The sequence below is a fragment of the Vanellus vanellus genome (assembly GCF_965231255.1).
Source record: "Vanellus vanellus genome assembly, chromosome: 10".
Taxonomy (NCBI): Eukaryota; Metazoa; Chordata; class Aves; order Charadriiformes; family Charadriidae; genus Vanellus; species Vanellus vanellus.
Genome location: NC_138915.1, coordinates 6,892,650 through 6,913,458, shown reverse-complemented (window position 1 = coordinate 6,913,458; position 20,809 = coordinate 6,892,650). Strand labels below are relative to the sequence as shown.

The window sequence follows — 20,809 nt, the reverse complement described above, 5'->3', positions numbered from 1 at the left end:
CATCAGAAGCTATTAGCTCAGCAATAATACATGGCCCTCGTTTGAAGACGTTGTCCAGTTATTTTGTTATCTTTCATGATAACGGATTCCAGGCAGTTACATGCATTGTTACTGAAAAAAAGAGAAATTTAATACCTTCGTTTAAATTCCAGAAACACTGTTCCTTTGACCAATATGTTGATTTAAGTTGATTAAATGTCAAATTTCTTTTACGTAGAAGGGACTATTCCCGAGTATTCCATTCTTAATCCGTATCTTTGTAAGGTTATGCCGTTCACAGTACATTGATTATATGAATGTTTCATACTATTTTATTGCCATTAAAAGGGGCTTCATTCTTCCATTGTGAGTTTTGTCTGAATAAATTTCTTATGTGAGAGCGTACAGCACTTGTAGAGAGATGCCGACAAGCAGTCTGGAGAGATCACTTTTGTACTTGCTGATAAAGGCTCTTTCAGCTGCCTTTGTGTGGAACAGCTGTGACATCTAATGACTAGTTAGATCTATCCTCGGTGAGTATGCTGTGTGGATATTCCAGAGGATATATCCCTATACTCTCCTCTCTGTATTTAATAGGAGTCGTCTAAATGGAATCAGATAGCAGCCAAAGGGTGGGGGTTAGTGCCTCCCTTGATGGAATCAGCGTTTGTTCCAGCGGTTTTGTTCTGCTATCAAAGGCTGCTGTGTTTTCTGCATAGTGAGCTAAAGCATTGAAAATTCACTTTTGATGGATCAAAAGTAGATTATTAAACTCGCTTTAATGTAAGATGTGTACAGCAAATGGAATCGGGAGAAAACACAGTCAAATTTGTAACACTGTTCTGAGCGAAAATATCTGAAATCTCTATGAGGGCACGTATTTTCATTTTGTTCTTTGTTCACGTGGAACAAAGAGGCTAGATTAATTAATTGCTGATGGAAGAAGACAGGGGGTTCATTAAAAATGATCTCATGAGGTTGGTCATTTAAGAGGGTGTATTTCTAGATCCCTGTTTCCACGGCAGAAGACTCAAGAGACTCCTATTAAAGGCCATGGGAATGACTTTGTGGGACTTTCAAAACAGCAGTGAGAGCTGCGTAAGTAGGTATTTCTGAAACTCCCACTGCCAGTTCCTATGATGGAAGCATCTCAAGTCAGCGCTTTAGATGCTCTTATTTATCGTGTTGTGTCTGGGTAGCTGAGGCGAGGGCCGCCCGGCGGCGCGAGGCCGGCAGGAGAGGCAGGGGCTGGCTGGGCGCGCGAGCAAGGGACCGCGCTCGCAGCCTGGTGGGCGCCGGGTAACCCGTGCTCCGACTCTGAAGGGGTTCTAGACAAGGAGGGTTTGCACCGGAGCTGGTCAGGGCTATTTGTCAATATAACAGCCGTCTGGTATCGATCAGAAGAGCCCAATTAAAAACTGAGTAGTGTGAGAAGCTTATTATTTCTGTGTGCTATAGGAAATCAAATATGTTTTATGGCCATGAGTAGAAACAAAATTGAAGCTATTTTGGTAAATAAATGAGGTCTTGTTTGAATGTGTTGTTTTCCTGGAAACTGAATGTGAATTTGAATATTTATTTTGTTTTTCTCTTGTTACTAATTTGCTCTCATTTGACTCCATGCTTCCTTTTAAATTTCCTCTCAAGGTATGCACTCTTCCTGTTTACTTGCTTTTGAAAACACCATCTGACTTTGTTTTGATAATTGAGTTATAATTCTGTTATTCCAGGTCTTTGTTACTCCTCTCTTTTGTTAACACGCTAATTCACTTTAAAATAATGTCATGTAAAGTATCTATTTACTGAGGTAATTTGGAAAACGACGTGTTGGGATAAAGCATTAGTTGTTTGTTTTTAAATTATAACACCGCACACTTGGACAGGTATGACTTCATCAGAAAAAGAGGCGCTGGTATTAAAAGCTGTGATTGATTTTTCTGTAATTATTATCTGAGTAATGGACAAACATTTCTGTGCAAACCATACGAGTATTCTCTTATTACCAGCCCGGTGTTTATCTACTAACCCTTTTTCTCCCGCATCCCTCTACACCAGCCCCTGCAGTGGGTATAAGGAGCCCTCGTATCAGCAGATGGACTGGGGGGAACTGGGGTCCACTGGACAAGGAGGCTGCCAGGCCATGCTCGTCCGTGTTCTTGTTCTTTGCCTCTGTCTGTCTGTCTTCCTCTCCTTCAGTGTCAGCTTTGTGCTTTGTTTTATTTTTCTTTTGCCCCATTCTCTGCTACCACCAATTACAGCTATGTCAGCCCAGGCTGCTCCGAAGCAGCAGCTGTTTAGTCTTCCTTTTCGTGCCCATTGGAAGACTCTGGGAGAAACAGCTCTGTAGCAACATGCGCTTTTCTTTCGAGTCACCTCAACCCTTCTGAGAACAGCTCTGGTCCTCGTCTAGCAAGAGCCCTCTCTTGCACGTAGGACCCTCGGGGAAGTGCTGCCTTCATCAAGGGATCCAGCCATGCCCACCTTCCCCTGCACCTCAGCTGCTCTCCGTTTTTGGTCCTGTATCTGCCTGACTTGGTTCGTGCAGGCTGCAACATCTCTGGGGCAAGATATTTTTACCTTTCTCTGTGTGTAGTATGCTGTATGAGCATGCGGCTCGACACGGAGTTTTCATTGTTACAGCAGTGCGAGCTTGAGGTTTCTCTGGTTTGGAAAATGCTTGTCTTCCGAACATCTTCATCCCAGCCACCCATCTGTCCTGCTAACAGAAAAGGCAGCTACCAATGCAAGTAAGACATTTCCTATGGGAAACTATAGGGACACTGAACACAGACTATTTTGTTCCAAAGAGTTCCGTTGAATTTATGTAAACACCCTGGCAAGAGTTCTTTTCATCTTCCTATTTCAAGACCTACTGTAAAGCAAGAGGGCCACGGTAACCTGGAAACCCCAGATAAAGCTTGTCGTGCTGTAGGCAAGTGGATGGTTCGTCTGCCGTACCTGCTAGCCAGACTTCTGCTCAATCTGGCTCTGAAACCTCGCTGCAGGGAGGAGGAACTCAACTCCAGGTCTTCTCTGAAGATGGAAAGTGTGTAGTGAAGGTCTGAACAAAAGGGAGATGAATTTCACCTGGTGTAGCCATCTAAAAGCAATAGGCTGTGTTATAGTTAGGTATCTCGGTTCCCTCCAACGTCATGAGACAGATGGGCACCTTCAGACTTATCCCACGCTACAGCAAGTGAGATAAATCTCTTTCTGAGGATGTCTGTCTCCTCTTTCTCTCCACTGGCTCCAAAGGGAGCTTTACACGATGAGTTCATCAGGCACTGCTTTGTAGTTGGCTAAAATTACATCAGCCGATGGAAGAGGCTCATTCGGTGTGTAGGGCACTGAGTTTTACAAAGCAGCTAAAGCCAAGACCCTAACTGGTAAGGGAGCTGGCCAGAAAGGACTTTAGCCATCTATGAATTCCCAAGATACTCACTTGATACCCACAAAGAATGTAGAGTGAGGTGGAGAGATTCCTTGACTGACTTCATTATTCTGGATTTGTATTTCTGCAACTTACCTTTACTCAGTAGCCTTCTGTTAGTCAGCACAGGTGCAGCATAGCCCGGGTTGAAACTTGGAAGCCTTTTGTCCTCTTGGGAGGCCCTCAAGAAAGGCAGGGAAGCCTCCTCCACTTGTCGGTGATCCAGGGGATGTGTGCCTGCCTTCAGGAAGCGCACGTAGGCCAGAGCGATGGAGGTGTCTCCCAGAGTTTACACCTCAAACATCATTGTTCCTGATGGACAAAGAGGTGATGCTTCACTCCTCAAGCTTCCCTAAGCTTTGCAACCACCTGAACCGAACCACCTTGCGCGTTGGTACGGACGTGATCCCGCAGTCCCTGGGGTGCTAACGGCGCTGGGACGTGGTACATGCGGTAATCCATAGGAACCAGTCTGCATCTGCCCCCTCGGCGGGAGCTGCTGCTTCAGTTCCTTGGGCAGAGGACAGTGGAGAAGAGCAGTGCTTCACCTCTTTGTTTCTCCACATTCCTCCAACCTATTCCAGATTGCTTTCTCTGTTTTTATTCTGTTGGCAATTTTTTTTTTCTTTGGTGTGTTCTTTAATGTTCGATGGATTTCTTTTTCTTTCTTTTTTTCTTAATGATTTAATGGGGTTTTTTTAATGGCTCAGGCAGTCTCAGGCTCTGGCCGAGACTAGGCAGTTCACCAGCTAACCCCTCCCGTGGGTGGGTGGGGGCACGTCACGAGACTTTCGCTTTTTTCCTGTCTCCATCTGTTGGTAGGACAACTTGTACCCACTGTCTGGGGATGGCACAGAGGGGCTTGAAGGAAACAATTAAACAGGTAAGAGTTTTCTTGCTTTCTGTTTCTTCCCTTCACGCAAAGTGAGGACTTCAGCACCCAGGTTCCACGGATTTAATGTATCTGGGATTGATTCTTCCTCTACTGGTATCAGTAGAGTTAAGGGAAAACATACGCAATAGCTTCGTCTGAGCTCCTGAAATGATTCCTGGTCAACGTGCTGTGTTTGAGCGCTGTGCACGGTGGGGACGTTCCCTACCCGGCTGAGTGGCGTGGCACTGGCATCCTTCAGCCCCGAACAAACATTTTGAGCCTGATGTTCAATTGCTTTAAAGCATCAAGAGCTCTTACTGACAGGATCTAAACCTCCTGACCACTAGGATTTTGTAATTGTATGTTTACAAATAGGCTTTTTTTTAGTCCTTATGATATCCTTTAGAAAACAAAACAAAACAAAAACCCAACAACAACAAAAACCCAGCACAATTAAATTTTTTTCTGCTTCCTTCTCTGTTGCTCTGGTGGTTATAAAGCAGGAATATGCTTGACTTGGAACAGTGCAACATGCAAATTTTAATTAACATAAAACATAAAAAAACCAGCCTCTCTCCTCACTTCAATATGCAGATTCGGTCTGCAGTTCCTGCTAGGTTGTGATCAGAGAGGGATACTGGATCGTTTTTGTTTTATTCCTTTGCACGTTTACTCAGATTCTTTTTTGCCATTTACTACATTTTACATTTTGGGAGTCAGTGCAACAAAAGGCACATTCGTGTCCTCCAAGTGGGCAGCCCCCAAAGAGACACGATGTGGCACATGGCAGCAGGCACATCCAGCCCCAGGGAAGGGCTGGGCCAGCAGAGAAGACAAAAGTCTCCTGGCAAAAGACTTCTCCGGCAAAGGGTCTGTGGAAGTCAGAAGAGCTTGGTCCTCTCCAAGCCTCCGATGGGGTTGGCTCAGATGAATTATTTCTTAATTGCCTGTCCTTGTTTTCACTGAAAGACTGGAGAGAGAGTTGAACTAGGTAAGCCCAGGTGCACGCCAAGTTTGCGCTCCTGAGGAAGGCTATCAGGAACTGGCTCGCGGTCCAACTGGAGGACCTGGACAAAAGGGTTGTGCATGCAAATTTCTCTTCAATGAAGAAAAAAAAAAAAAAAAACAAGGAATGTCTTCAAAGCAATTTGATGATGTGTGTTTTTCCATAGATCTCTCTCAGGGCGAATTGTCGGAGGAGTCTGGTGGTTCTTCACTCTCATCATTATCTCTTCCTACACTGCTAATCTTGCTGCCTTCCTTACGGTGGAAAGGATGGTTTCTCCCATAGAGAGCGCAGAGGACCTGGCTAAGCAAACCGAAATAGCCTACGGCACTTTGGATTCAGGCTCAACCAAAGAATTCTTTAGAGTAAGTCTGTTAAATCTCCACTAGAGTTTTTCTAAACTGTAAGCACTTAATATACAGTTTTTCAGTCATTTGTTTTTACCCAACTGTAATAGCTGTTCTGGTGAGAGCTGCTTTGTGCAATCAGGACGGGCCTGAGTGCAGATTTTAATATCAAAAGGCATTTTTATCAAAAATGGTTGGTTTTGCTCAACCTGAAACATCTTGAGATGGAAAACCTGACCTCTGTTATCATGGGAAGGGTTTTTTTTAACACCAGTTTCAGAACCTGGGTCTGATGAGCAATAATGCAGTCGTTAGCAGAATATTAGCAAGGAAAACTCTTGGAGGAGTGATGCTCTTGACCTACTTGCTCAGTTTGCCCAGCTGGCAGCCAGTAACGCCATCCGACATCGGTGTTCGCTTGCCAGAATGAGAAGGGGGATGGGAGGCGGTGTGCTGCCGCTCGGTTCTCTATGGTGCATTGATTGCTGCAATTGTTATTGCTGTGTCTTCATCGCTGGCCAGCATCTGGCTGTGCCTGTATCGAGCGGGTAGGGTGAAAATTTTGTACCCCATAACCCTGGTGTGTATTCACCTTGGTTTGGGAAATGCTGGGTTTGCAATATTTGGGGGTAGGGGAGAGTATAACCTTTTATTTAAGATCGTCCTTTCTTTCTCCACTTGGCAAACCAGAAGCTGAACTGCAGAGAGTTTGGTGGGGTCATTAAAAACTCTAAATGTGACCTCAGGCCACTTTTATATATCTAAAAAGGTTGCGGCCTGAAAAGGTCTTATTTTTGGCCTTTCCAGGGGCGAACTGAAACGCTCAGCCCTTTCAGGGAGCTCTTGGTCCTCTCTCAGCAGTGCCAATCAGATGCCATTCAAACCAACATTTTTTTATATAGAAAAGTGGTAAGTGCTGCAGGACTAATTATTGCCTGTCACGCATACTGGCCAGGTGCAAGTGTGAGGGAGGAGGGAGCCAAAAAACCCGTGCTGTTGTAGGCTGATGAAATACTGATGGCTCCTCAAATAAATACTAATGGCTCCTTGAATTTGCTTAAAATTTCAGTACACGACGACACACACACATACATACATGTATAAATCTGATGTAAAGCTGAAAGTGAATGCAAAGGTATTTTCTGAAACTTTTGTGCCCTGCCTTACTTATGTGTAATGTCTTCATATAAAAATAGATGCTCGGTAGTTCTTAATTAAGTGAGGTGGCTGGTGCATTACAACAGCTTCTGTTTGTATTAAAATCCTGTGAGATAAACACTGACCTTGGGTGGCACGAGTGTGTAAGAATTTGTATTCTGTTTAATTATTGGCCTGAGGCAGTCTTATCTGCACAGCAAAAATGAGTTGAGTGGACCTGTCAGAAGAAGTAGCACAACTTGATTAGAAATATTGGTGCTGTTTACAGTCACTATACTGTTCTTAGGGAGAAAAAATATAATCTTCTTTTGAATATCTTGTTGCCGTTAATACGTAAATAGGGATTGTATGGGGATGTTTCTTCATTTCGGTAATGGTCTGACATAACAAGGAAATCCCTTCTCACCCGGAGATCAAAGGAACGAGTGTTTCGTGTGAAAGGATACAAAGTCTGGTAAATGTATGAATACTTTGTTGTGCTGTTAATAGTCTTGAGATGAGCTGTGACGCTCTCCCGGCGCTGGAGAAAGCCGGGCTGTAAATGAGGATGATCCGTCAGGAGCTGCCAGCTCCGTCAGGCAGGGAGAGGAGTGGGATGGGGAAGGGGGAGAGCGGAGCCCCGGCAGCGGTGGAGCGGGATGTACCGCCCGCTCTGGGGGATCCGGATGGGCCAAGTGGGAGGGAGAATGGGCCGTAAGTGGTGCTTTTCTCTCCTCGGCGTTCTCGAGGCACACAACATAATTTCAGTTGTATTCACTTTTGCAGAGTAATTAATTCGAATAGAGTGGTGCAGCCATGAAACTGTTGTAATTAGAGTCTTCTTCAGTTGATTTGAGAAGGGCGAAAGCTTTGCCGTAGATTAAACGCATGTGTTCACGTAAATACTTCGTTGTACAGTCTTTATTAGCTTTTTAATAAGATGGTAATGATGGCTGAAACTTGAAATAACTCTGAGAGGACAGTTGGTGTCTGGGCGCCTGCTGCACAGACTATGTCTGCTCTGTGGTTTGGGATACTTTTCTCCCTGTAAGCCCTTTTCTCACTACTACTGGAGCATCAGTGGGAGTGATAGCGGTCTGAGTCAGAAAAAGCCGTGAGTTCTGTTGAGTACAGTGTGATGCCCCTCTGTGAGGGGAATATCTTCCTCCACCCGTTGCCCACCAGCATTTAACCAATTTAAGCAACAGTTGGCTGAGTGGGCCAGGATCATCTACCCTGTGAGAAAAGCAGCATCTAACTGAGGGGCTGGCTACAGTTTTGGGGAAGAGTGGCTGGAAAGCTGCCTGGTAGAAAAGGACCTGGGGGTGTTGGTCAACAGTCTGCAGAATAAGAGCCAGCAGTGTGCCCAGGTGGCCAAGAAGGCCAACAGCATCCCAGCCTGTATCAGAAACAGTGTGGCCAGCAGGGCTAGGGCAGTGATTGTCCCCCTGTATTCGGCACTGGTGAGGCCCCACCTCGAGTACTGTGTTCAGTTTTGGGCCCTCACTATAAGAAAGCCATTGAAGTGCTGGAGCGTGTCCAGAGGAAGGGCAATGAAGCTGGTGAGGGGTCTGGAGAACAAGTCTTATGAGGAGTGGCTGAGGGACCTGGGGTTGTTTAGCCTGGAGAAAAAGAGACTGAGGGGAGACCTTATCGCTCTCTACAGCTCCCTGAAAGGAGGGTGTAACGAGGTGGGGGTCAGTTCCTTCTCCCAAGTAACAAGGGATAGGACAAGAGGAAACGGCCTCAAATTGCAGCAGTGAGTTTAGGATGGATATGAGGAAAAAATTCTTCAATGAAAGGGTTGTGAAGCACTGGAACAGGCTGCCCGGGGAAGTGGTGGAGTCGCCATCCCTGCAGGTATTTAAAAGATGTGTAGACGTGGTGCTGAGGGGCGTGGTTTAGTGGTGGGTTTGGCAATGTTAGGTTAATAGTTGGACTTGGTGATCTTAAAAGTCCCTTCCAACCTAGACGATTCTATGGTTCTAGAAGAGCAAGTTAGTGCGATCCTTAGTTACACTGGTTGCCCATGCATAAGTACACGCACTCTGGCTGTGGCATGTGAGAGGTAGCTAAATCTTCCCTAGAGATGGGAGAAGGCTGTAAGCAGGAGGTCAGCACGTGTGTAGAGGCACCAAGAACAGTAACTTGACTTTGTAGCTGGGCCATGACTTCACACAGGAGGCAAAGGACAGTCTCTCCAAGATCCCATAAAGAAGCTTGTATGGGTATATCTGTCCTGGTTTGAGGTAAAACAGGACCAATTTTATTCAGTAACTTTAATTTTTAGCTGGGCCTCTTCTAAGTACTGAAATTAGCAGCATATTGTGCAGACAGTGTTCGCTGTCAGAGCGATCAGCCCCATGTCTATAGCTGATGCCCAGGCACGGTATGTGGAGAGGCTCTGCTCATACTCATTGCTATAACCCCCACGGGCAGCCAACTCTGGTTCTTGCCCCGGTGGAGGGTCGGACGCGGAAAAGCCCAGAGGGGTCCCACCTGCGGGGAGGAGCGGACAGGACAGGTGACCCCAAACTGACCGACAGGGTATTCCATCCCATCTGCCTCGTGCTCAGTATAAAAGCTGAGGGATCAAAGGGTTAGCTCTCTTTCTGCAATGGCCGGTGTCCGAGGAGGACTCTGTTCGTCTGCCTTTGACCCCAATCCTGAATCCAGATCTGGAATCCAATTCCCGTCCGTCACTGAACGCAGCCTGGGACTGCTCCAGTGTCAGCCGGTGATGTGATTGTCATCCTGGGAGCTTGATACGGTTTTGCATATATTTTGTTATTTTCTTTTTATTTTATTATTAATATTTCATTAAAGTAGTTTAGTTCCTTCTAAACTCATAAGTCTCCCTCTCTGTCTCTCCTGCCTCTCTCTTTTTTTGAAGAGAGGTGTGGGGGGAGCATCTGTCGCTCACCCGGTGGCCGGTTCTGCCCAAACCATGACAATACCTCTTCCTAGAGCTATAAAGCTAAAATGTTTCCCAGACAAAGATATTAGTCAGATATTGATCTTAACAGCTGCTGTTGGCCAGTGAAAGGTGCCAGACTGAGAACAGCAAGGAAAAATTGCCTCCTAATGCATCATAGAGGGATGACACATAAATGAGCTTCAGATGCCCACCATCTTGCCTGCACGTGCTAGGAGGAGCTCCTTTAGAGCCTTCAGTCCACGGCTGCTTTCTGCCAACCCCATTTCAAAGTAGGAACACTTTTGAAGGTTTCTTTTACAGTGTGGATACCTATCCAGTAGGAACTGGAACAAAACCAGCACCTCATTTCAGATGAACAGATGGTAATGACTTTCAGCCGCTTCAGACCTGGGCGGACTCCAGCCAGTGACCTATTTTATAGCGTTGGCTGTTTCCCTAAACATCGCAGCGTCTCCCAGATAGACGCTATCCCAGCTATGTAGGTGAAAGCTAGATACACCGTTGCTGTTTCAAGCGCACACAATGACTGCTGTCGGCGTGACACTGCTCTCACAGTTACAACAAGAGAGCCCGTTTTTTATCTCGGTGTCACAGCAGGCACTGTTCGCACTCCTCACTTGTTGGTGACTCTCTGCATCAGGGCATTTGTCCCCCCAGTATGTCTAAGAACCAAATGAGCCTTCCTGTATTTTTATGGTCGTTGCTTGTTTCTGCTCAGAAACATTTTACATTTTGCACTAATTAGCTTATAAAGGCATTTAAATGGCAATCAATAGATCACATCAGTTCCCTTTTGGCTTTCAAAGGGCATTCATCCATATTGAAAAGGAAAAGAAAGAACCTCTCCTTAGATATTTATTAACATACAGTCTCAGATTAAGGACTCCAAAACACCTCTTTCTCTTTCTTGAAAACTGGCAAAGGCCTGTAGTAGATGGCAATTTGAAATCACTAACCTACTACTTTTAAGGGTGTATCTGTTAGAATTAACATCTTCTAATACATTCAATTAAAGCTTCAGCATATCTGAGCAGCTCATCAAATCAATATAACACCATTTAATCCAAATTCAGCACTAAGCTGAAGTATAATACCACAGTCTAATAGGTTTCAGACCTCCAATATGCATATATTCAAAAAGCATGACCTTTAAAACCAATTAGTAATTCTTATGTAAACTTGCCTGTATTTAAACTTCAGTAGAAGCAGGATGTGTTTCTAGACATTTAGAAATGTAAATTGCTCTTGAATTTCTGGTGGTTTCTTTTAATTGATAGCAGATAGCTGTGTTGAGAGGCCTCTGTAAAATAACTTGCAAAGTATGTGTTTGATCATTGACAAACACAGCTGACCCGCTAGCACGCTTCCCTGAAAATCTGAAATCTCAGGTGTCCTCGAAATTGATCCGATGTGACAAGACACTACAGGTTGAAATACTGAGGCAGGTAACATTTTGCGAGATCTTGCATTGGGTCCTCCTGCTTTTGGTGGGAAATTGAAGGCGGCTCATCTCACAGCATCACCAAAGTAGTTAATCACTGTGAACTAAAACTAAGAGGACAAAGGAGGCCTCAAAGCACTGATATTTTATTGTAGAACTTTGTATTTTTCTCAGCAGTGGTTTCAAGGATGTCCCTGGCAGAATCACTCCAGTGGCTCCCCCGTGCCTCAGATGAAATGACTTGCGGCTCTGAAGGCAGTTCCTAATTTTTTCTCCCAGAAATGGGACTAATTGCCAGGCCTGTTAGGAGTTTCCACAGAAAGCCCAAAGACCTTTGGATGTGAAGGTTCCTGCTCTTACAGTTGGTTACTCCTACCTGGCGCTGATGTTCATGAGTATTGGATAGAGAGTTTGACACTGACATTGCTTCTGCTGTCGACAAAGACTTCAGGCTCAGTGCCTGGAGAAGTCAAACAGGCTGACAGCCTTCAAGCAAAGCTTAGATACTTTAGATGATAGTATTTTTAGGAACTTTTTGCAACATGGTACGATATTCACAGCTCAGCCTGAAGTCTCCATTACTTCAGGACAGACGGGAGCGATAGCTGACCTGGGGACACCGAGGACTCTGCACGTGCTTGTGCCTCCTGTGTGAAGGCTTCACTTCTCATTGCACTTGGATAGCCTGCTCAGACACTTCAACAATATTTTGCTCTTAATTAATGTTTTGGGAGAAGGCGATACCGTTCTTTTACGCCTTTGTGGGCACTTTCAGCACTTGAAATTCCCCTTCATCAGTTTTCTCAAAAAGTGGTTCTTTCCAAACCAGGTTCAGATGTGAGGCCTTTCTGGACTTCATGTATACATAAAATACAACATAAACCTACAGTTTTTAGGACACGGGAAGCCATGTTAGGAATGGCGCCTAAGACGGTCCTCCTTTTTCTTTCTTCTTGGTTTCATCAAGTCTGAATAGTTCAGCAAGAGCAGATCTAAAAGCAGGAGGTGCCCTGGCAAGAGGCTTTGCGTTTCTGTCTGCAGCTCTGGCTGCCCATGCTGAGGAAGGGTGCTTTGACGTGGAAACACGTACCAGAAAAAGCATGTAAATGTGTAAGGGGACTGATGAGGTATGTCTTGAAAACAACTTTAAGTACAGCTTGTTTAGCTTTTAAAACTAAAGCCGATATGGAGCACGATTTGTTCAAAAGAAAAGAAAAAGCCACCAGACAGATTAGCACCAAAGCAGAAAATAAACGTTTATCTGAAAAAAACAGTGAAAGAACAAATGAACGGATTGACCCCAAATTCCTTGGAAGTTAGAAAAATGTTCCTTAAACCCATCAAAAGGATTTTGAAATACCTTCCACTAAAAGTACTTGGGGTAACTAAAACCTCCGCTCCTGTTCAGGCGGTGCTGTACGAGGTGGGGCGGCAGTGGCACCGGTGGCAGCGGCGCGTCCCTCCCGGCTCCGGAGAGCGAACTGCCGCTGGATCCCACCCCAGCTGGCAGCCTGCGGAGAGGAGTCCCCGTTACGGTCCCGCCGGGGCTCTGGGAAAGGGCCGGCCGTGGGCGGCGAGGCTGGTCCGCAGGCGGGCAGCGGGGCGGGAGCACAGCTCCACCCCAGAGCCGTTAGGGAGAGGGGCAGAAATAATGGCCGTAGCGCGTTCCAAAGCACTGGCGTATTACACACGGTTATAAGGTAGAGAGCTCATTGCTTTCCTCCGGTGATAAGGTTGTGTGAAGAGAAGAGGTAAGGGAAATAAATTCTACCGGCAAGCGGTTTAGGTAGGGAGAAGCCTTGAATTATGAACCGCTAGCTGCCGTGCGATTTTTATGTATTCTGTGCAATCAAACGATATTGAGATCATCATTAGAGCCTATTAAAAACACCATAGTGAACTCTGTGCACGCAGCACTAAGGGTTTCATCTGTAGTTAAACTCTTTGATTTTTAATTTCAAAATTTATTTTGCTAGTGAAGATGAAGGACTTGTTTCTAGCACGGCATTCATACAAATGCTCTGCTTTTGCCTTTGGATAAAACGATGATTAGCAGTTTTAAGCCTTCTGTGTTCTTGGCATCGAGCAAAACAACACAGTCATCATAACAAATGCCTGACAAAAATATTGAAGTGTGATTGTATTTATGGACTTTAAAGAATAGAACATCACAGAAAACTGATAGCTTCAAAACGAGCTGTATGGATCTTTGATCGGCAACATGGCAGCAATTAATCAGAAAAAATTACTGTGGTTCAGCTGGTTTTCAACACAGAAAGTGTGAAAAACTTACTCACCTATATATTCTCTCTCCCTTCCCTGTTTGATATAGGTGGGGGTGTGCACAAATACCAGAAGGTGAATGTATGTGTGCAGAGAGATCACAGCCTCTCCATTGCATGAATGATAGATGGTCTACTTGGGGGGGGGGGGTTCTCTTAATCTGTTGAACCTCCGTTCTGCCACATGGCTTACAGGCAGTTTTAAAGACAGCAGGAAATCAAATGTGACATAATTACAAAAGAAATGGTTTCCCATGAAGTGATCTAATGTCTTCAGGCCTATGGATTGGAAAGGAAAACGTATCCTTACGGGAACTGAAATTAACAGCTCATCCATCATCCACTCCTTGGAAGGGAAATGTTTGGATGGAACTGGGGTTAAGGAGGCTGAACCATTTCACTAATTTCAGCAGACGAGCCAGGGTTCAATGAAGCTTTCGGTCAATGCTTAATAACAAATATTTGAATAGATCTCTCTTTTATCTTCAATAACAGATAGCATTTGTCTATCAGCTCTACTTGTGTTCGTGGTTTAGGCTTTCCAGCTCACCCATGGCTGTAAGGTCTGTGTAAGAAGGGGCTGTTGGCTGCAGTACGCAGGTGAAGGGTTTCCCCGGGTCGGGCGGCGCGTGTGGACGCAGCCCCTGGGGAAGGCTGGCACGGCGGATCGCAGTGGGTTAACGCCGTGGCTGTGTCTGCACCGCAGAGGCAAAGCAGAGAGCGCCTCAGGGGAAAATCACTTGCTGTTTGAATGCTCTACTTTTTGGAGAGCAGCTCTACGATAATGATAATGACATTGCTCAAGACAGCGAGGACCCTGGTTTTTCAAGTCTCTCCGACTTTACGTAATGCTGCTGTGTCACATTAATACATGCTTGTTAGGGACTCATTTAAAATACATGGGTGCTGATAAATTACTCACAGCGCCGCTACTGTTACTTTTGCATAATTAGAAAATACATGGAGGTTTAGAAACTCTAATGATGTCAATATGAAACATCCCCTTTTGCGGTCCACTGGGATTTCTCCATCACTGCCTGTATATTGACCTATTCTGTCTGGAGCTGAAAACTTATTAGACCTGACAGCGTTCAGATCGTGTGCTGGAAACGCCGTTCTCTGTTAATTTATTATGGGCCAAATCTAGAGCAGGGCTGGTGTGCTGCTCAGTTGCCCAGACAGGACCACTCTGCTAAATGTGTCACTGCTGGAAAGATGCCCCTTAGCCTGAAGGCTGACGTAATCCCTCCATCCAGCCAGCCGGCCGGCTCGGGTGCGTGCTGCCTCCTGCTCCCCAGGCAGACAGACAGACAGACGGACGGATGGACAGGCTTGCCCAGCACAGGCGTGCTGAGCCCCAGCGGTGCCGCCCGGCCCTGTCCTCCCCGCGCAGCCTCGCAGGGCGCTTCCTTGGGGTGAGCGCTCTCCAAGCCTGGCTCTGGCCATGAATCACGAGGGGATTTACAAAGACAGCTTGTAAAATCTTGGTGAAGACTTCCATTTTAATTTCCCAATCAGTATTGCAATGGGGAGGAATGGATGGCGGCAATAAAGTGAGGAGATGAATATAGGCGTAGTCTGAAGTTCAATGTTGTGCCAGGAAAAGATGTCTTAAAATCTTGATTTACGTTCTGCTACTCAGACTGTTACTGACATCTCAGCCACGTCTGGTTACAGCCGGAGCGACTCTCTGCTTCTCTGTTAGTAGGAGCAGAGCTCACTCCAGAAAAGATGCCTGCTAAAACGGCACTTTACCTGCCCACTGCCAAAGCTCACGTTTTCAAAATTACCATGATCCACTGGCAAAAGAAAACTCCTACGGTATTGTATTATTTTCATAAGATGAAGTTTCTTTTTTAACCGGGCCCCGATGTAATATATGTCAGGGGTGGAAAACGGGTAGTGTTGCTGAAGCCTGGAGGGTTTTTGCAGGCCGCTTCCCCGGCTGCCTGTGTGTGCAGCGCTGCCCCTGACCCGCCGTCCCCACCGCCACCAGCGCCACCAGTGCCCTGCTGGGCTCCCAGCCCTGCTCCCTCACCGGCGGCATCACCGGGCTCTTGCCGGGAGGCAGCGACTGTCCTCGCAGCCCCCGTACAGGGCTTGTCTGAATCTTGACTTAGGGGATCCCAGAGGAAGGCAGGCAGCCCCAGGCTTCGTGGGCCTGATCCCTCAGCTCGCTGGGCTTCCTTTGCCCCAGCTGGGATAGGAAAATACTGTTTCTAAAGCAGAAATTATAACATCATTAATCTGAACAATGAACTGACATGACAATGTCTCCCATCACCAACTTGACTGTGAAATATTATTATTCACCAGTTCAGCCTTTCTTTTACATTTATGCCTATATTATCAAAGCTTTCTGTATTCCTACAAACATACAGACTAGTTTATATACACATGCTTGAACCTTGCTTGTCTGTGGCATCCCACAAATCCGTAAACTTTGGGTAGAGTTTGGTAGATTTGGGGGTTGGCCTTGCGAAAAGAGAAATGCCCTGTGCATGCTCATGGCATCTGACCTACTTTCTTCTGCCGAGAACGTAATAAAAACAAGAGGTTCATGTAATGATGGGATTGATTTTTCTGTCCATATAGGTAAGTAAATTGCTGGCATCACAAGTTATCTGTGGCTAAAAGCTGTGACATTGATCTATTAGACTTTGCTCTATGACCTTCAGTAAATGTCATCTCTGCTTTCCTGTCCGCACTTGGGAAAGGGGACTAATGGTGCCCTCTGGCCTTCGTGAGACCGAGACCTATTTTTTCCTTCTCAGGAAAGAGCTTGGAAATCTCAGGCGGAGGGACCTTACTAAAAATATTTATCATGTTCTTATTATTAATATAGCATCATGATGCCAGCCTCCATGTGCTCCAGAGCTGGCGCCGGCCTGGGAGCTCCGGCCACTGTCCCTGGCTCCTGCCAGTGGCAGCTGTGGCAGGGGTGACTCGACGTCAGGCTTGCGGGGGAGCGGAAAGGCATCGAATCAAAGCCTTATCCGAAAGACGAGGACAGTGGTAGTGACTCCGTTGCAGTTTGCCATATTGAAAGTCCAGGAAAGCAGCTGCCTAAAACCAATGGATGTCAAAGTGATCCCCGAGCCAGGTGACAGCGGTGGTACCAAGGCAGTCTTCTGGCATTTTTTCACTCCTGTTTAGTAACTTGCTTTTTAATGGTTCATAAGTTACTGGATTCATTAGCTGCTGCAGAAGAGCTAATTGCACACGTGGAAGAAAAGCAATGAGTGATGATAATGAAGCTAAGGTTCACACTTAACTACCTAAGTTCATATCAGTGAGGCGTGCTTCTATATAGAGGCAGCATGTATTACTCAGATTAAATACCTGCACTGGTTTTAGTAGGGACCTTTGTGGTTTGTATCAGCAACATCTGTCTGACTCGGGGCTATACATTTCCCTTGTTAAAGAGCTATAAAGTGGTCATAGGGCTGGTGTAGCAGAGGAGTGCGCTAACTCTGCTGGTTGAGGTCCTTTATTGATGTCTTCGCCTAACTTTGTGTGCATGCCATGGTCAGGATGCTCCGTCTGCTTTGCACTGGTCTCACTCCCATTTGCTGCACTTCCCTCTTGGATTTGCTGCATTTCAATGTAGGCTGGCCTGCTCCAAAGTATATTAAAGGTAACATAGCCTGGACACAGGCTTGAGACCAGGAGGCTGTAACTGGCTTCTTTCTGGGTCTTATCCCTCTCCAGTATGCCCATTCCATTTCTTACACTGATATTGCCAGCATGAAACATTCTCCTTATAGCCCAGCTCCTGGATTACTGGCAGGACCTTATCTCTTTCCCTTCTCCCTCTTTTTTTTTTAATCTTGTTTATCACTGTCTTAGTTTTGAAGACAGGGGTAAAAAAATTAACATCGGTATAATCCAAAATTTTAAACATGCAGAGTAAAAAAGGGAGAATATATAAATTAATTTTAAAAGTAAAATTGATTTGGGTCAATTTGGCTCATGACTGGATGATCAGCAATAATCACCTATAAGAGAACATTTTGAGCTCAACCGCTGGGAAATCATTTCCTGTCATAAGAAACAGAGGTCCATTTGGTCATTTTAATAAAATATCCCAACGGGGAGCATGAGGCAAGCATTTTGAAGAAGACCTGCAGATTGCAGAGGAGGTGGCAGAGAGGGCAAAACAATCTAAAATAGGCAAAGGGCGTCCCTGTAACATACTTTTATTATAGAGGAAAAATGCTGTTTCTTTCAAATAGAATAGCCTCACCGCTACTCGGTAGTGGAGGAGGTGATGCAACGTCACTTTTAGCAGAAGCGTGAGACAGATGTCTGCAGAGGGGGAAAGGTAATTCGGTCAATGGGAGAAGGCTTCAGTCACAAAGATACTGTAGAGCTAAATTTAACCAGTGTCAGGGAATCGTCCAAGATGTGCCGGGTTTTGCAATCTATCTCCAGGCACTTTGGGGTGTGCAAAAGTGAAACCAGGGCGTCTGGGAGCCGGGCTTGCGGGTGCTGGCTTTTTGTTGTTGTTGAATGGGTTGAAGAAAGAAGCGGCCCTGCGAGGCAGACCTGCCTCCTGCCCGCTGCCGGTAGCGCGTGCGCCCAGCCCCGGCCAGCTGCGCTTCTCGGTGCGATGGCACACTGCGGGATGGGCTGGTTTTTCATTTCAGCGCCGGGGCCAACCGCCCATCAAAACTAGGAGAATTAGAACGCAAGACAGTGTTGAAATTGTGGACTGATTGAATTGGCACCCTTTTTAAAACGAGCGCGTTGCTACCCAGAATAACGTGTATTTAGGTACCGGTTAGTAATGGGCCGAGCGAAGTGACTCCTCAGCACGAGAGCTGCTGGCTCTGCCGACACGACCGGGAGCTGCCGGCGCCTGTGCGCCGAGGTGTGTGTGGTCACACTTCTGCATAAACATCTGCAAAAAAAAGGAAAAAAAAAGGCACTATTGACAAAGCAAAGGCCAGCTCTATTTATATCTGCAGTAAGGCTGCGATAATGAAAAGACGCTTTAATGTGTCCCAAGGCTTAGATGAAACACTGCAAATGTTGCTTTTAAGAAAAAAATGATAATAATATCCCCTTGAAATCCCGAGGAAATGTGTGTGATGGACTTCTTGAGAGCCGTATCAAAGAAATGAAATAGGAGTTGCAGACCATAGGGAGTTACTGCAGTTACGGGCTTTGAATTGGTTTAAATCTTTGCTTTTAAGCTTTTTTTTTCTAAAATCTCTTTAAAAGTAACACTTTAATGAGAGGGAAAATGTTTTACTGCTGCTGAACTCTAGCAGCAGTACAGATCTATCAGACCTCACCTTATTTTGGAGTGTAAATCCTTTCTCCACTGTTGCTGCTGCTGTCTGGCCCCTCTCGCGGGTGTCAGACTCCGGGGGGGACACGCAGGCGCTGGCAGGGGCTGGCAGGGGCGGCGCGAACGTCGGCAGAGGAGGACAGATGGGTGAAAATGTTCTTTTGGCACAGGCTTTGCAGCTTTATAGTTAGAAAGGAAACGAGTTTTGCTTTTCTGAAATTCTTTTAGGGATTTCTGGGGTGTTTTTTTTGAGGTGATTGGAAAATTGGAAAAAGGGAAATATTTACTAAAAATACTGTCTTTATTTCGTCTCGTTGCATCTTTGACCAGCTTTAGTCAACGGGTGGTTTCATGTCGTTGAGCAGGTGTAAAGTACGGCCCCTGGGGCAGAGGACGCCCTCCAGCACTTCTGGGCGGGTTTGCAGGTTTCTCAGCTCCTGCGGTGGCACTGTCCCTTTCTCTAAGAAGCCTCATCATAAAGCATTATTTTGGCCTCATTATGAATTCAGGGGAATGGCTGCAGAGAGCAATGCTAACCAGCAGGACGCAGTGGCCAGAGCCCGCCACCTTGCTGGTCCCCGTGCCTGGGACCAGTGGGTCCGTACCCAGACTCCCCCAGTCGGGCTCTGGCATCACGTGCCCGATGCATTTCATTTAAACCTTTCCCAGTCAATACCTGCAGTGTTCATTTCTAGCTTTGTCTACTTCTACTAAATCGTACTACTAAATGGCGTTAATTTGATACTAGCAAGATATTACAAAGATGCCACTTGACCGAAGAAGAGGCAGGCAATCATCATATAGAAACACACTGATTTTTATTAACCACATCATCCAAAAGAGGTAAATGAAGGGAGCAAACTGTAACACTTGGGCTATTTGTTAGAGTTGAAAAGAGATCCGGTTTTGAGTTGTGGAACGTGTGTTTTTGAAGCATGAATGATGATATTCACCCTTTGCCCTTGGAGCAGGGAACGTGCTTTGTTTGGACCGTTTGCAGCCCTGAGCGTGCTGTTGGCACTCATCAGATAGCTGTTATTATTAACAATGCACAGATGTATTGGCAATTGCTTTTAGGTAGTCAGGCCAGCTGGAAAGAGTATGAAAGAACTTATTAAAGACAGATACTCCGGTGTGAGTTAGAAGATGAAAAGGAAAAGAAATTCCGGTTTATCTGTGTAATTAAAGGCACGCTCTGCAGAGGAAAACAAGCAAAAGCATACGTAGTGCATGCAGAATTTTTGAAGGCTAATCGCTTCAGCTTGCTGAGAGATACAAAGAGAAAGAGCAAAGCTGCATTTTTACCTTCCTTTTGTCCCTTAGATGCCCATTTGCAAATATAAATGGGCAGGTGCGTTTGGATTATTTAAAAGAAGATTAAGGTTGTAAGGACAAGCACCTTGAAACTAGGACACGCCGGAAGCGCCATTGCTCGCGCAGTCTCTGTGTTGGCCCGGCAGGCGGCTTCTGTTACCCTTCTGCGGGAGAGAGCTGCAGGAGAAGAGCGGGCAGGCCAGCCGCGGGCAGTGCCCGCGGGCACGAGGATGGCGGCAGTCGCTGAGCCGGTGACAGCCACCGCCGCCCGGCACCTCTGGTAGCCCTGGGGTCCCCGCGGCCCCTCCGGCGGGTGCCTGGGAGCAGTGCTGTGCCCTGGGCAGCTCCCGGCAGGGAAGGAGGTGTAGAAATACCCAGGAGCATCAAGGGAGTGGTTGGAAAAGCGGGAGAGCAGGTAACGGGTGATAAAGCAGGTAGCAGTGTGTTGTAGCTGCTGGTGCGTGGGTGCCCGACCGAGAGCCCCAGTGAGACGTCTCCGCTGGGGCAGGACCCACCATCCCGCCGCCGGCTGGGAGCTGCCCCGGTCCAAACGCGCCGGCTGAGGCTGGCAGAGGCAGCCGGGCAGAGCCTCTCTCCTCCTCTCGGGTTATTCGGTGTGCTGTTGCAGGGGGAAGCCAGGCAAATCCCCCATTCCTTCTTTCACCTGTGTAAGGACTATTTCAGGCCCCGTTTATATCCCCCTTCTTCCCACCGCTTCTTCCCTCCCATTGCTGGACAAACGAAGCCGTGCAGCCCACCTTTAGC

General features: G+C 46.4%; 1 protein-coding gene across 2 annotated transcripts in view; it reads left to right on the top strand.

Annotated features, from left to right (window-relative positions):
• The window catches only part of GRIA3 (glutamate ionotropic receptor AMPA type subunit 3), a gene marked incomplete at its 3' end in the record, with an annotated part of 157,666 nt that overhangs the window by 115,832 nt on the left and 21,025 nt on the right, over positions 1-20,809 (top strand). For both annotated transcript variants that reach the window (XM_082488327.1, XM_082488328.1), the window contains exon 12: positions 5,456-5,654. In XM_082488327.1, coding sequence (XP_082344453.1) covers positions 5,456-5,654 — 199 coding nt within the window. The remainder of the gene's footprint in view (positions 1-5,455; positions 5,655-20,809) is intronic.